The sequence below is a fragment of the Callospermophilus lateralis genome, chromosome 3 (genome assembly GCF_048772815.1).
Source record: "Callospermophilus lateralis isolate mCalLat2 chromosome 3, mCalLat2.hap1, whole genome shotgun sequence".
Lineage (NCBI taxonomy): Eukaryota > Metazoa > Chordata > Mammalia > Rodentia > Sciuridae > Callospermophilus > Callospermophilus lateralis.
The window spans coordinates 43,692,284-43,706,242 of NC_135307.1; the positions used below are offsets into that span (position 1 = coordinate 43,692,284).

Sequence of the window (13,959 nt, forward strand, 5' to 3'; positions counted from 1 at the left end):
AAGCTTTTCTTGTTGGTGGCTTTTTGTTCTATTATTGTTGTTTAGTTTGGGATAGGATGTTTGTTGTTGGTACTCATTGGTGTTTCTGGGCTATTGACCTCTCTCTTGCCCTGTCCAAGGCATATAAGAGGCATAAAGAAAATGCATCCAGGTGCAGTGGCACACATATGTAATCTCAGCAGCTCGGGAGGCTGAGGCAGAAGGATCATGAGTTCTAAATCAGACTCAGAAAAAGTGAGGTGCTAAGCAACTCAGTGAGATCCTGTCTCTAAAAAAATATAAGAAAGGGCTGGGGATGTGGTTCAGTGATTGAGTGCCCCTTTGGCCACCCTGCCAAAAGAAAAGAAAATGTAGAAACCTCCTGTAATGTCGCTCTTAAAGTCTGTGATCATAAGTCACTCCACCTTTGCTCCACTGTAAGAGGGTTATTTTTTGTTTGTTTGTTTTTGGTACTGAGGATTGAACCCAGAGGAATTTTATCACTGAACTTTATCTCCAGTCTTTTTTTAAATTTGAGACCGGGTCTCTAAGTTGCTTAGGGCCTTTCTAAGTTTCTGAGGCTGGCTTTGAATTTGCGATCCTTCTGCCTCAGCCATCGGAGTTTGTGGGATTATGTGTGTGCCTCTGCACCCAGCAAGAATCCTTTTTTTTTTTTTTTTTTAAACATACTGTGTTCAGGGTTTTAAGCTGCAATTACTGGGAAGAATAGAGAAAAGTTTTTTGTCTACTGATTTTGTTCAGAAATGAACGTACTGAATGATTTCAAATAGAAATCAATTCATTAAAAACTTAAAATGTGGTGGGGATGTGGCTCAAGTGGTAGCACGCTCACCTGGCATGCCGCACGCCTGGGTTCAATCCTCAGCACCACATACAAGCAAAGATGTTGTGTCTGCCGAAAAACTAAAAAATAAATATTAAAAAATTCTCTCTCTCTCTCTCTCTCTCACTCTCACTCTCACTCAAAAAAAAAAAAAAAACTTAAAATGCTCAAAATATTTTATTTTTTTTTGAAGTTGTTTTTTTTTATTAGTTGCAATGGACCTTTATTTGTTTACATGTGGTGCTGAGAATCAAATGCAATGCCTCACACATGCTGTGCAACTGCTTAGCCCCAGCCCAAAATATTTTATTCTTAAAAATATTTTATCATCATGTTTTGGTAAGTCACTAAGTACATAAGATTAAGTATATTCTTATGTGTTTCTGAAAACATGTATATTTCTTTATTCTTTTAGGGTTATGTACTGAAGGACTGTACCGTGTTAGTGGTAACAAAACTGATCAAGACAACATTCAAAAGCAGTTTGATCAAGGTAGGAAGATAATTGTGTACAATAAAATTGTTTATTGTTTTCCTTATTGGCGTTGCATGGTGGGAAGATTTTTTATTTGAAAACTTCTTAAGGAAATGAATATTTAGAGGAGGGAGTTTCAAAGCGGGATTAGAAGTATTAAATAGAATAGATGCTATAGTAAAGGTACAGGAGAACAGGCAAAAGTCTGTTTTTTACACTAGCAAGAAAATTATTATTTTAGAACCTTTTGTTATTAAGGTACTGAGTAGTAGGGAATCAGGCAGTTGGAGATAAAAAAACTTTTAAAATACATTTGAAGGAGAAGAAAGATTGAAAACAATAAGCAGTAGATCAAGAAAATACAGTAGTAGATCAAGAAAATACAGTATTTATATACATATAAAGAGCTATAAGAAAGGAGGTAATGCAAAAGAAGGCCCTCAGTATTGAAATAGTCTGTTATAGGGCCACTGGAATAAAGAAGTAGAATTTATAGGTTTTGTTCTGGTAATAATGCGAGACTATGTCATATTCTAAGACTACAGAGAATAGTTCAAAATAAATTTTGGGGGGCAAGATTAGATATTTTATGGCAAACTACTCTCAGTTTCTTTCAATATTTCATATTCTTTCCATATTTTCTTCTTAATTCAGTAAGCTATCACAAATAAGAGTGTATGACCCAATTTTATAAATCCATCACTAGAATTAGAAAAGCAATAAGTTGACTTATGATAGATTAGCATCTTTATATCAGAGATAATCCAATGTAAATGTTGTTGGAGGGGGGTGTCCTTGATATTTACCATTAAGAATAAAAATAAAGCTAAATACCCTTCATCTTCATAAGTAAATTTTGTATATATTCAAAGATTTAAATGAAAGCTAAAAGTACTAGGGTGACCATGAGTGAATATTTTTAATAGTATTGGATTAGGGAAGTTCCTAAACTTCATGTAAAAACTAGAAAGAATGAACCAAAGTAATATAGACTGAACTACTTAAAATATAAAAATTCTGTATGAGAATATAGATAAAACATAAAGTTGGTCACAGTGGAAAATGCCTGTAATTCCAACTCCTCAGGGTCTGCTGAGGCAGGAGGACTGCAAGTTGGAGACCAGCCTTGGCAACTTAAGGAGACCCTGTCTCAAAATAATGAATGAATAGGGATGCTTCTTAATGGCAGAGAATCACTCTTAAATCCCCAGCACCACAAGCAAAATAAAAAATGTAAAACCTGAAGACAAAGTATAATCTTAATGATGGTGTTGGAATACCAATGCTAGGTAAAGAAATTTATATCAGAAGAAAGTCACCAGTAAATACTTGAATATATGCTTAGCTTCTATCAATGATAAAAGAAAAAAATTATTCAAAGCTTATATTATCAGAGTGGAAGACTGTTTGATATAGTATGGGCAATCAAGTATCAAGTGCACTATTGATTGTGGGTGCCTTTTAAGGGAAAATTGTGAATATCTATTAAAAAGCAGGTAGCTTTACTAGAGAAATTCTACATTTAGCAGCTGATGTTACAGAAGCTTTTGCACAAACATACCAGGGCATTTGTTGCAGGATTTTTTTGTAATTAAAAAAAAAATGGTAGGGTACAAGGAGTGGTGGTACACGTCTATAATCCCCAGTGTTTAATCAGAAGAATAGCCAGTTTGAGGCCACCCTGGGCAACTATAGGTTGGGATATAGCTCAGAGCATTTGGTCTAGTATGTGTGAGGCACTATGTTCAATCCCTGGTACTTTTTTTTAAAAAAAAAGGAACAGGGGAACCACTGGTGTGTCTGTAAGTGTAGAATACTTAAAACCATGTAAAATAATTTGTTTGTTAAAATTGCAGGATATCAGTTGTTGAGTGGCATGTATGTGTACAAAAAATACATGATTTGCCAAAGATTATTATTTATATTATTCCATTTAAAAAAATATTATGGAGAACCTGTTTAGACTTTATAATATCAAATTGGTAAAATTTCATTTCTAATAATGAAGGCAGTCTAGTAGTTAATACCAAGGCTCTTAATTTCATGGTTTTGTTTTCTAGTCTTACTACTTACTATCTTTGTGCTCTATTAAAGTTAATCTTTCTAAATTTTGGTTTCCTCATCTCTAGTGTAGGTGTCGAGTGAGCATGAAAATAATGCGTGTGAAGAATTTTCTGTGTGTTCATTGGGTAGCTATTATTACCCAATGAATGTAGCCTAAGGAAGTAAGTTTTTATACATGAAAGTATTTAGCAGAGCATCTTTTAATATTTTTAAATGAAATAAAATGCTCAGTAATAAAAATATCATGTAAGTTGATCAATGTGGGGAATATTTTGTAGACATTAAAGTTGTTTATGTAGAACAAAATGTTAACAGTTGGAGATTCTAAGTGAAGAGATTCTGGGTTAAGGATATGTTTGATTTCTTAGAACTATTCTGAAAACTTGTGCAGATTTGAAATTATATGACAATTAAATGTTACCCAGAGAAAACAAAATGTCTTAAAAAGTTGCATGAAATTTTAATAACCTTTAGTAATGTTTTAAAAATGAAATCAAATATAAAATGGACAGATGTTTAGGCTGTTGTTTGTTTGTTTGTTCTTAATGAGCAGAAAAGAGCTGAAAGGGAACATGGCTAAAAGCATAAGCAATTATTGTTTCTAGGTGATGGGGTAATTATTTTCTTTTTTGCTGTTCTATATTTTCTCATTTTAAAAACTTGTTACATAATTAACCTTACAAAACAACAAGTTAAAAAATTCAAATTATAATTTATTTACATAATTCCTCTAAGGATTAGTAAAGTTCTTCAATATAATAAACCTAGCAGCATTTTTTATTGTTAACAGAAAGTGCTTCTTTCGTGGTTCTCTTTTCCCTTATCTATACAGTTTTTCAGTCTCTAAAGAAAAGTGGCTAATAAGAAGTTTTAATATCTTCTGATCTCAAAGTATCTTTTTAGCTTATTCTTCTATAATCAGTTAAAATTTTAATTTTTGTTTTATAGATCATAATATCAATCTAGTCTCAATGGAAGTAACAGTAAATGCTGTAGCTGGAGCTCTTAAAGCTTTTTTTGCAGATCTTCCAGATCCTTTAATTCCGTATTCTCTGCATCCAGAGCTATTGGAAGCAGCAAGTAAGTATAAATTTCTGCCTACACACACACACACACACACACACACACACATACACACACCCTTTGGGAGAAAGTTGCTGATGTCAGTTTTCAGGTATTGATTGCTAAATATTAAAAAATCAAGTCATACACTCAAATATATAGCTATAAAAATTCATCTTACTAGAACTCTGTTTCTTAAAGATGTTTTCCTCTAAACTGAAATAAAATCAGGAGCCCCACGGGTGGCCCCCAAGAATATTCAGTTTTAGTTAGCCTCCCAGATGACTTAAATGCTATTGTGGTTTATATTTTTAATTCAAACTCCAGAAGCACTATAACAATATTAAATACTTCAAATGAATGGATATGTAATGTACTTCAGTAAAATCTTAACCTGTGTAGAGTCTGCACACATTTAAACATTTTTTTTTTTTAATGAAGGAAATTAACTTTGGCTTCATATATTAAGTTTTTGGAAAAGGTAAGGCAGAAACATGAGATACTTAATTCCTACTTTGATATCAATCATTCAGATGTTTCCAGTAAGCAGATACTCGCTTATCTGGAAAATGAGGCATCATTTTGGGCATCAGGTAACCTACTGCTTGATTTACATTAACAACTAAATTTGTCTTTATATTTTTTTTAACATTTTCTTTTTATTAGTAGTTTTCAAGTTTTTTTACTACTTCATTATAGTTTTGATTATATTAAAACTTTTGTTAAGGAATTAAAAACCACTTTGGTATATTCTCCAAAAATATAGTTGTCCTACACATGATCACATGTGTAGCTTGTAAACTAAGAAAGGGGTTCAGCTGATAGCTTAAATCATCTTATTTCTTGACCATAACTTTCCTACTTAAGGACATTTTCAAGAGCTGGATCAGAGGTAAAATGTGACACATGAGAATTTGTTAGTATTTGTTAGTTATGATGATATAGCATGCACAATGGCCTCCAAAATGAAAGAAGAACAAGAAAGCAATCTCTTTATCTCTCAGTTTTCACAGGACCACATTTCAGTTACCTTATTTTATAATTTACATATTTTTTGAAGAGTAATTATCTTAAAATGCTTATACTGCCTATAAATGACCATTTTTAGTAAGTAGATTATGAGTAAGTGTGTATAGACAACTATGACCCAGGGGCCATTTTCAGAATATTACAACAAAAGAAAATCCCATTACATGTTAAAGTTATGCGTAATTCAAATTTCAAAAGTTTATTGGAAGATGGCCAACATTCATTTGTTATATCATTTATTACTGCTTTTGTGCTTCTCCTGCAACTTTGAATAGTTGTACCCACAAAGCTTGAAATATTTATTTACTATCTGTAGCATTAATTTTAAGAGACCAGAAGATTTATAAGGAATTAGTAAATTTTAAATCAGTATCTAATTATATAAATTGCCTGGGTAAATTGCTAATATACCATTTCCTATATTATCAGTGCTGAGTCACTTTGATCTTTGATGAATAGCTTTACTTATAAGAAGGCTATGCAACATAGATAATGTCAGTCGAATTAATTTCTTAATTTAGATAATTTAGCAGATTCTTAATTACTTTTTGTTGTTTACCTATCCTAATATGTTTCAAACACATTCTTAATTGTTTTTTTTAAGTATGTGGGTTTCACACAAAATTTTTACTACCCTTACAGAAATCCCAGAAAAAGCAGAACGTCTTCATGCCTTGAAAGAAATTGTTAAGAAATTTCATCCTGTAAACTATGATGTATTCAGATATGTAATAACACATCTAAACAGGTATTTTTGCTTTGTTTTTGCAAATAAAATTCACTATCCATTTAAAAAATGTAAACTTTATAAATTGGATAATTGTAAATTTCATTAAAGAAATGCAAACTAAACATGATTGGTTTATCTATAATGGTGTCTAATTTATATTTTCCTGTTTATCTCTAAAACTATATGGTTATTTTTGTACATGAAATAATAACATAAATACCAAGTATGATCATTATATTTTCTTTTTATCCTACTTATTCTTTTGTAGTTTGGATAAATCATGATTTTATTTGTAAAATGACCCTCATATAATTAATCAAATCATCCTATTTGGATTTGGAAAAATTGAGGCTTAAAGAAGGAAATTTTATTCCCCAAATCATATAACTAAAATAAGTGACACATTTTATGCCCAGAATCTAATTCTTAAGAGGTTTGATTTGCTTCTTCTACTGTACTATATTGGTGTTTTATATCTTATTTTAAATATTCCATATGGTGGTTCTTTTCTTTTGTACTGGGGATTGAACCCAGGGGCCCTTAACCACTGAGCCACATCCTTAGCCCTTTTTGTTATTTTTTTTTAAATTTTGAGACAGGGACAGGGTCTTACTAAGTTGCTTAAGGCCTCACTAAGCTGCTGAAGCTGGCTTTGAACTTGAGATCCTCCTGACTTAGCCTCCTGATGTGCTGCGATTACAGGCATATACCACCGCACCCACCCACACAGTGAAATTTTATCACAAATTATCCTGTTACTTGAAATGCCGGGCACTAATCCTTACATTTCTATGCCTAAATATTAACATCATAGCTTCAAGCTTTTGCTTTTTTCTGAAAAGATGATATTCTCAAAAAGCATTCATTAACTAAAAGGTAATAATGTGTTAATAGTTATAAGCTTAATCTGTAGAATCAAATGGATGTCAGTATGAAATATTTCTGGTTCTGTGACCTTGGGGGAAATTACTTTTTCTTGCTAAGTCTTGATTTTCTCAACTGTAAAGTGAGAAAAATAACATTTCACAAAGTTGTTCTGAGGACTGAATGGGATTGTTAGTTTTATACTAATAGCTGTGTTTACTCTTCATGGTGTTTTCTACTGATATTTTTATTAACTGCAGGGCTAGGGGTGTAGGTTAATGGTAGAGCATTTGCCTAGCATGTGTGAAGCCCTGGGTTTGATCCTTAGCACTACAATTAGTCAGTAACTGCAGAGTTTGGGTCTTTTTGTTTTTTTTTTTTAAACTAAATAATATCAAGGTCTATACAAAGTGTATTTTACTCTGTATTTCTTAAAAGAAGTTTAAAGTTTATTATTGCTATCAATGTGTAGTACCAAATTGTATTAACATTTCTTATAACCCTCTCCACAAATCTCTCATACCAACATACATAGTATTGTAGTATACTTAGTAGTTTCCTGTTTTGAAGAGTACAGTACTATAAGGAGAGGTTGGCAGAATGATAACAGTGTAAATGGATACTGTAGCAGACTTTACCTAACATGAAGTATAGGAGTATTTTATGAATATATACTATTTTACTGAAATGAAAATACAACTTCAATTAAAAGATTAGAGAATGCTGGGTACAGAGATGAATGCATCAAATGTAATTACTATACTCCTGTAATCTTAGCAGCTCAGAAGCCTGAGGCAGGAGGATCGCAAGTTTCAGGTCAGCCTGAGTAACTTAACAAGACCCTGTATCTAAGTACCATATTGAGTTTAGCTGATTTTTTTTTCTTCTTTTAAGAAAAGAAATGAAAAGGCCTCTCTTCCTTTATAAAAGAAGCATTGCATGAATACATTCTCTCTTAACTTGAATGATATGGAGATCCACCAGAGAGTAGAACAGAGAAATAACACAATCAGACTTAAATTTTTAAAATGAATGTTCAACTAGACTATAATTGGATAAGGCCTTCTTTATACTAGGTACTCTCAAAGTGCTAGGGACGTTGGTGAACAAAATAAAATAGCTATATATTTCATGAAGCTTACATTCTAGTAAAGGAGAAAATAAATGGGTAGGAGATGATTGAAAAGTTACAAAAATTAATCTGTGGAATTATTTTTTGGCTATATTCTCTTTGACTCTTCACATCCACTGAGTGTCAAGATGAGATTTTTCTATTTTTTTTTTCCTCATTTGCTTTCCTTTGCCACTACTTTAGTTAACATTTCTTACGTAGGGACTTATAGCATAGTTATAGTTGAGCTCTTTCTCTGCCATCTTTCCTTACTAATTTTTCCTTTCTCCCAATGTCAGAAAGATCTTTCTAAAACATCTTTCTATAAAGATCCCTTATGATTAAATAGCGTTTTTATTTTCTTAGGAGCAAATCTAAACCTTGTAACACTAGGTGGTTCTAACTTCTTCAGTTGCATCACCCTTCCTTTTCCCAGATAGGTAATCTAAGCTCTGCTGTATTTTAACTAATAGCAATTAGTTAAATTGATATAAAAGTATCAATTTGTATCTAGTTTGTCATTACATCTTGACATGGCTGCCTCTCTTGTTCCTAAAAAGTGGTACCTAAAATAGCAAATCTAGCACTTTCCTATTACATAAAAATACCATATTATTTTTATAACCCTCTCCACAAATCTATCATACCAACATACATAGTATTGTAGTATACTTAGCAGTTTCCTGTTTTGAAGAGTACAGTACTGTAAGGAGAGGGTTATGTTAGATCTGCTGGTTATGTTAGATCTTTTAACAAAAGGTTGATTTTAAGCCTCTTTTAACAAATACTAATGAGTTTTACCATGGGGGAGGGGTGTGTGTGTGTGTGTGTGTGTGTGTGTGTGTATATATATATATATATATATATATATATATATATATATATAAATTAATCTATAGTATATATATAATTTGACCACATATTTTATCTCAGATGAACAAATTTTATTTTGGGGTTTCTTTTGGCTTAGATCTTAGGAATTTTTTATTTTCATATTTAAGATTTTCCTCCTGTCCTACATGCTTCTGGACTCTTATGTATGAATTAGGAAAGTTAGATTAACTCCAAAGGTCCTTCCCAGTTGAATAATTTTGAGTTCTAGCCCAAGATTTGCCTCTTAAATTTTTTGCTTATTAAAGATAATAGAAGTGCTTGCCTCCAAATTTAAAGGACTATATGCCATTGACTTAATATTGTATATGATCATTTGTAAATTATTATTAAATCACATACGAAATTTAAGGTAGAATGTGTCATGAACTGAATGTTGTCTTTCAGATGATGTTTCTAACAATATACTAAAGGATTTAAAAGATTGCTTTATGAAGCCAGGTATAGTGGCACACACTTCCCTCATTCCACCCACTCAGAAGCCTGAGGCAAGAGGATTATAAATTTGAGGCCAGCCTCAGCAACTTAGTGAGGCCCTGTCTCAAAAAAAAAAAAAAAAAACAATTTATTTAAAAGGGCTAGGGATGTAACTGAGTGATAGAGCACTCCGGAGATCAATCCTCAGTGCCCCTCCACCCTCCAACTTTCCCCCAAGTAAGGTTGTTTTATGGAATACAAAAAAATAAGTGTTTTGAAAGTTCAAAATATTCTTGGTTGGGTTATATTAAAAAAATTTTTCTAAAACTAGTTGAAAGAGATGGCATATCCTGGTTATTTTTTAATCTCATAATAGTTTAAGAATGTGTGGGGTTTTGTTTGTTTTTAATCTCATAAATGTCTTATGAATTTAGGGTTTCCCCACATATGTACACAAATTACGAAGGCTTCCAAGGCACAACTTTTTAAAAAGACTGTCTGACATTCTCACTATGGATTTTTATTTTCATTTCCTTTTTCAAAATGTAGTTGAATGAGAAGAAAGATGCATAAATTCAATGTTAGGATGAAAGGTAACACTAATATGAGATAGTTTCTAGCTCTAGGATTCTGTAATTGTCATGAGTTCTGATTTCTGTTTTTTCCTTTCATAATTTCAGGGTTAGTCAGCAAAATAAAATCAACCTAATGACAGCAGACAACTTATCCATCTGTTTTTGGCCAACCCTGATGAGACCTGATTTTGAAAATCGAGAGTTTCTGTCTACCACTAAGATCCATCAATCTGTTGTTGAAACATTCATTCAACAGTGTCAGTTTTTCTTTTACAATGGAGAAATTGTAGATACTGGGAACACTGTGGCTCCTCCACCACCTTCAAATCCAGGACAGTTGGTTGAATCAATGGTACCCCTTCAGTTACCACCACCATTGCAACCTCAGCTGATACAACCACAATTACAGACGGATCCTCTTGGTATTATATAAATAGAAAGTGATTGCAGACAGCCTGAAATTGGAAAAAAAGCAAATCTACACATGCATGTTTCAGGGTTCAGTAGAATACTTCATGTTTCGTACAGATAATTCACATTCAAAATGATGAGACATTTTCTCTCTGAACTGTATGGTATTCCTCATTCACTTACATTACAAATCTAAGACCATGTGGTAAGCATGACTGGAGAGGTTTAATTTTTATAAACAAAAATAGCTATAAAATACAAAGCTACTGCTGCATGCAACCTTATTGCAATCAGTATATCATTCCTGTGGCAATTTCTGTCACATTATATTGTGAATAAAATTTTTCTATAGAAATTAATTGATTTAAAAACTCACATATATATGAAACATATAATGCTTTTCAGCCTGCTTTATGGCTGGTTTTGTTATTTGATGTGCTAATTTGGACAACTTAATTTACATTCTAGCAGTCTGCATAGATAACTAAAAGCCCAGTTAAGTATTTCTTAATTTCAGGCTACTTAATGCCATGCTTGGGATGTTGTTTAAAAGAAAGAAAAATTATACAGCATATTTCACATTTCTATACCTTCATCATTAATTCTGAGTAAACCTGTGGATGATTTGATGAGGGATAAATGAACCTATTTCTTTTATGAACATACCAAGGACATGTTTGTGGCTAAAGTGAGTTGATAATGTTGTGCAAAGGATAGTTGTCACCAACTCATTTCTTTATGGTCCATAATGAAATAAACATTTTGTATACGGTTAATTCTGTAAACAGATGCATGTTCAAAAGATCTATGATGGTCTTGTAATCTTAATCTAATATATTTTAGATATTTTAATTTTTCCCTCTTGGGGAATACATTTAGTATAGTGTAGAGAAATACTTCATGACATTTTCATATAAGGTTATATAACTTTTCATAAACATGAAATTTGTTGTAGAAAATTCTTTAAACCAAACATTTTAATCTAGGACTTCAATTTAATCTGTTCCTTGAATCTATTTTTATGTGGCCCTTAGAAACATATCCAAAAGATCCATTGCTAATATAGCAATAAAAATACTTTGGGTACTGACAGACTCCTTGGAGTGTGTGTATATAAAATTACAAACTTGTATTCATATTCTTTTCTGTGGTGTGTTGTACTAAAATCCAAAATGGCTTTTACACCATTTTTTAAACCAATTTTTTTCCTTTCATGTTGGTACCAGAGTTGCTATAAATCACTGCTGCTTTTGGGGTTAAATATTTTGTTAGTGAAGATACAACCAGAGCACTAAATTATGGGAAAAAATTTGGAATAGATGGCACAGGTAAATTTTGTTAGGCTTTATTCAAAATTCTTTAATTATCAAACCATGCCATTTTTTTTTCTGAAAAAAGGAAATGGTTTGTATTTCATTGCTACATCATATTTTATGTGGTAAAGAATAAATTTTTTTGGTCAATGTTGTAATCTTCATCCATACTGCAATTTTAAGGTTATCTTACATGTATGATAGTAAATAGATGATTTTGAGATTCAAGGCTCCTAAGAGTTTGATTTGCTCCATTTTTTCTAAAATATTCTTTCTTAACTGTTATGTCCTAGGCATTGTACTTCCAATTTTAACTTCAGAACCAAGATGTTGACATGAACCAGGCTGCTGTTGAAGTACATGTATATTATAAATTATCTTATTTGTGTTATACTCTTACATGTTATTATCTTTTCTAAGAAAACAAAGTCCCTATTATTCCTATTGCAAAGCACACAGGAATTAAGAAAGTACAGTAATTTTTAAAAAAAAAAATCCGGTAAATGTAGTATTCTTAACTTGTTCTATATTACTTATACCTATTGTCTATATAGCTTTAATTTATAGCTGTCAGTTTAACATTGGCATGTCTGGCAAAGAAAATTAAACTTTAAGAGTTTTATAAACTGTTTCTAGGTTGCTAAAGAATTTATTTTTCTACTATATATGGTATAGACAAAGCATCAAACTATGTACAGGAAAAAAGCCTGACTATTTCTATTGGAAGTAGGCTGAAAAGAATTTTCAGAACTGTTCATGTCTGGTCCATTCTGTCATAACTTTGCTATTGTAATATGTGAATCCCAGTTTATTTAAGCTATTATTCTCTTTTATACTGTGTTAATTTAACATTCATCTGCATTTAATATCATTTTTGTTATTAAAATTAGCATTTACCATTTTTCATATGAACTCCCTTACACCTTTCCCAAATCTTATCTCTACTTTTCTATGCATTTCTATTGTTGATTTGACTCACTTCTTAGTGAGTCATTTTAAATATTCTACATTTGGTTCAATCAACCAGTAGGTTACAGTTTTTGAAAATTAAAGTACGGTTTAAAGCTCAGTCTGTTACACTGAATTGATTGTGTTTGTTTTTGCCAAGGGTTTAGATATGTTTTTAAATATTAGCAAAATAATTCTAAAGACAAAATAACAAATTAACCTTTCTTCTGGTAAGTTACTAGAAGATTTCACTGTTTAGGGACGTATCATATGTGAGACTTCTTAAAGGATTTAAAGAGTAGTAGATAGTCTCATTATTATGGGTAAATATTAAGGCATTATATTTTAAAATATGAAATAAAATTCCACCTACACATGTTGCCATTGTTTCATTTAAAGTTCAATGCTTAACAGTTACTACAATATTGGATTTAACAGTATCTAGATTAGCAATATAAAGAAACATAGTGGTACTCTATTTCAAACTTTCAGTAGATTTTTTAGAAGTCAAATACTATTCACAGATACTTATTAGAATATACAAATAATTTTAGAACAAAATTCCAGACACACAACATATTTCTGTTTGAAATGGTATTTAGTAGTACTTTTTCCCCCTTAACATTTACAATGTAAATACTGTAGGTAACAGCAATCTAACTTAGCCAAAAAGCAGCTTTTATTTTCCATACCAAATGTAAATAATGTAGACCTTTTGTTTTTGTTTTTGTTTGTTTGTTTTGAGGTACTGGAATCTAATTTCTAATATCTCTTAGATAAAAAGGGATTGATTGGAATAAGAACTTAGGCCTTAGCTTCCATGGTGAATTTTAGTTTTTTATACAGTAATAATTGTGATGCTATTTGTCAACTGGATATAAATATATATATAATTTTAAAAAGTCAAAGTGGTTTGTTTCTTTGTTTATAATTAATGTAATTTTGTGCTTCACCCAGAGGATGCTGCAGTAAAATAAGTATCAGTGAAGCTTCTGATGTACAAAGAGTGCTATAAATAAAACATTAAGAAGCTGTGTAATTCTAAGTTATAGTTGCCTCTATTTTTACCATTTTGTTGGTAAAAATCAACTAATTTTTTCACGTAAAATATGAAAAATAAATTGACATTAATATGAAATTTTTATTAGAAAGATGTATTACTGCACTTCCCCTGTATCATAAAAGGAGATCTAAAATTCATGTATACAGATGAAAATTGGATTTTAAAAATGGTCAGGGAAATGAG

General features: G+C 31.4%; 1 protein-coding gene across 3 annotated transcripts in view; it reads left to right on the plus strand.

Moving 5' to 3' along the window:
• The window catches only part of Arhgap5 (Rho GTPase activating protein 5), a 77,963-nt gene extending 64,211 nt beyond the window's left edge, over window positions 1-13,752 (plus strand). For all 3 annotated transcript variants that reach the window (XM_076850178.2, XM_076850177.2, XM_076850179.2), the window contains exons 4-7: window positions 1,239-1,316; window positions 4,311-4,442; window positions 6,096-6,201; window positions 10,147-13,752. In XM_076850178.2, coding sequence (XP_076706293.1) covers window positions 1,239-1,316; window positions 4,311-4,442; window positions 6,096-6,201; window positions 10,147-10,474 — 644 coding nt within the window. In that variant the 3' untranslated portion in view covers window positions 10,475-13,752. The remainder of the gene's footprint in view (window positions 1-1,238; window positions 1,317-4,310; window positions 4,443-6,095; window positions 6,202-10,146) is intronic.
• The last annotated feature ends 207 nt before the right edge of the window (window positions 13,753-13,959 follow it).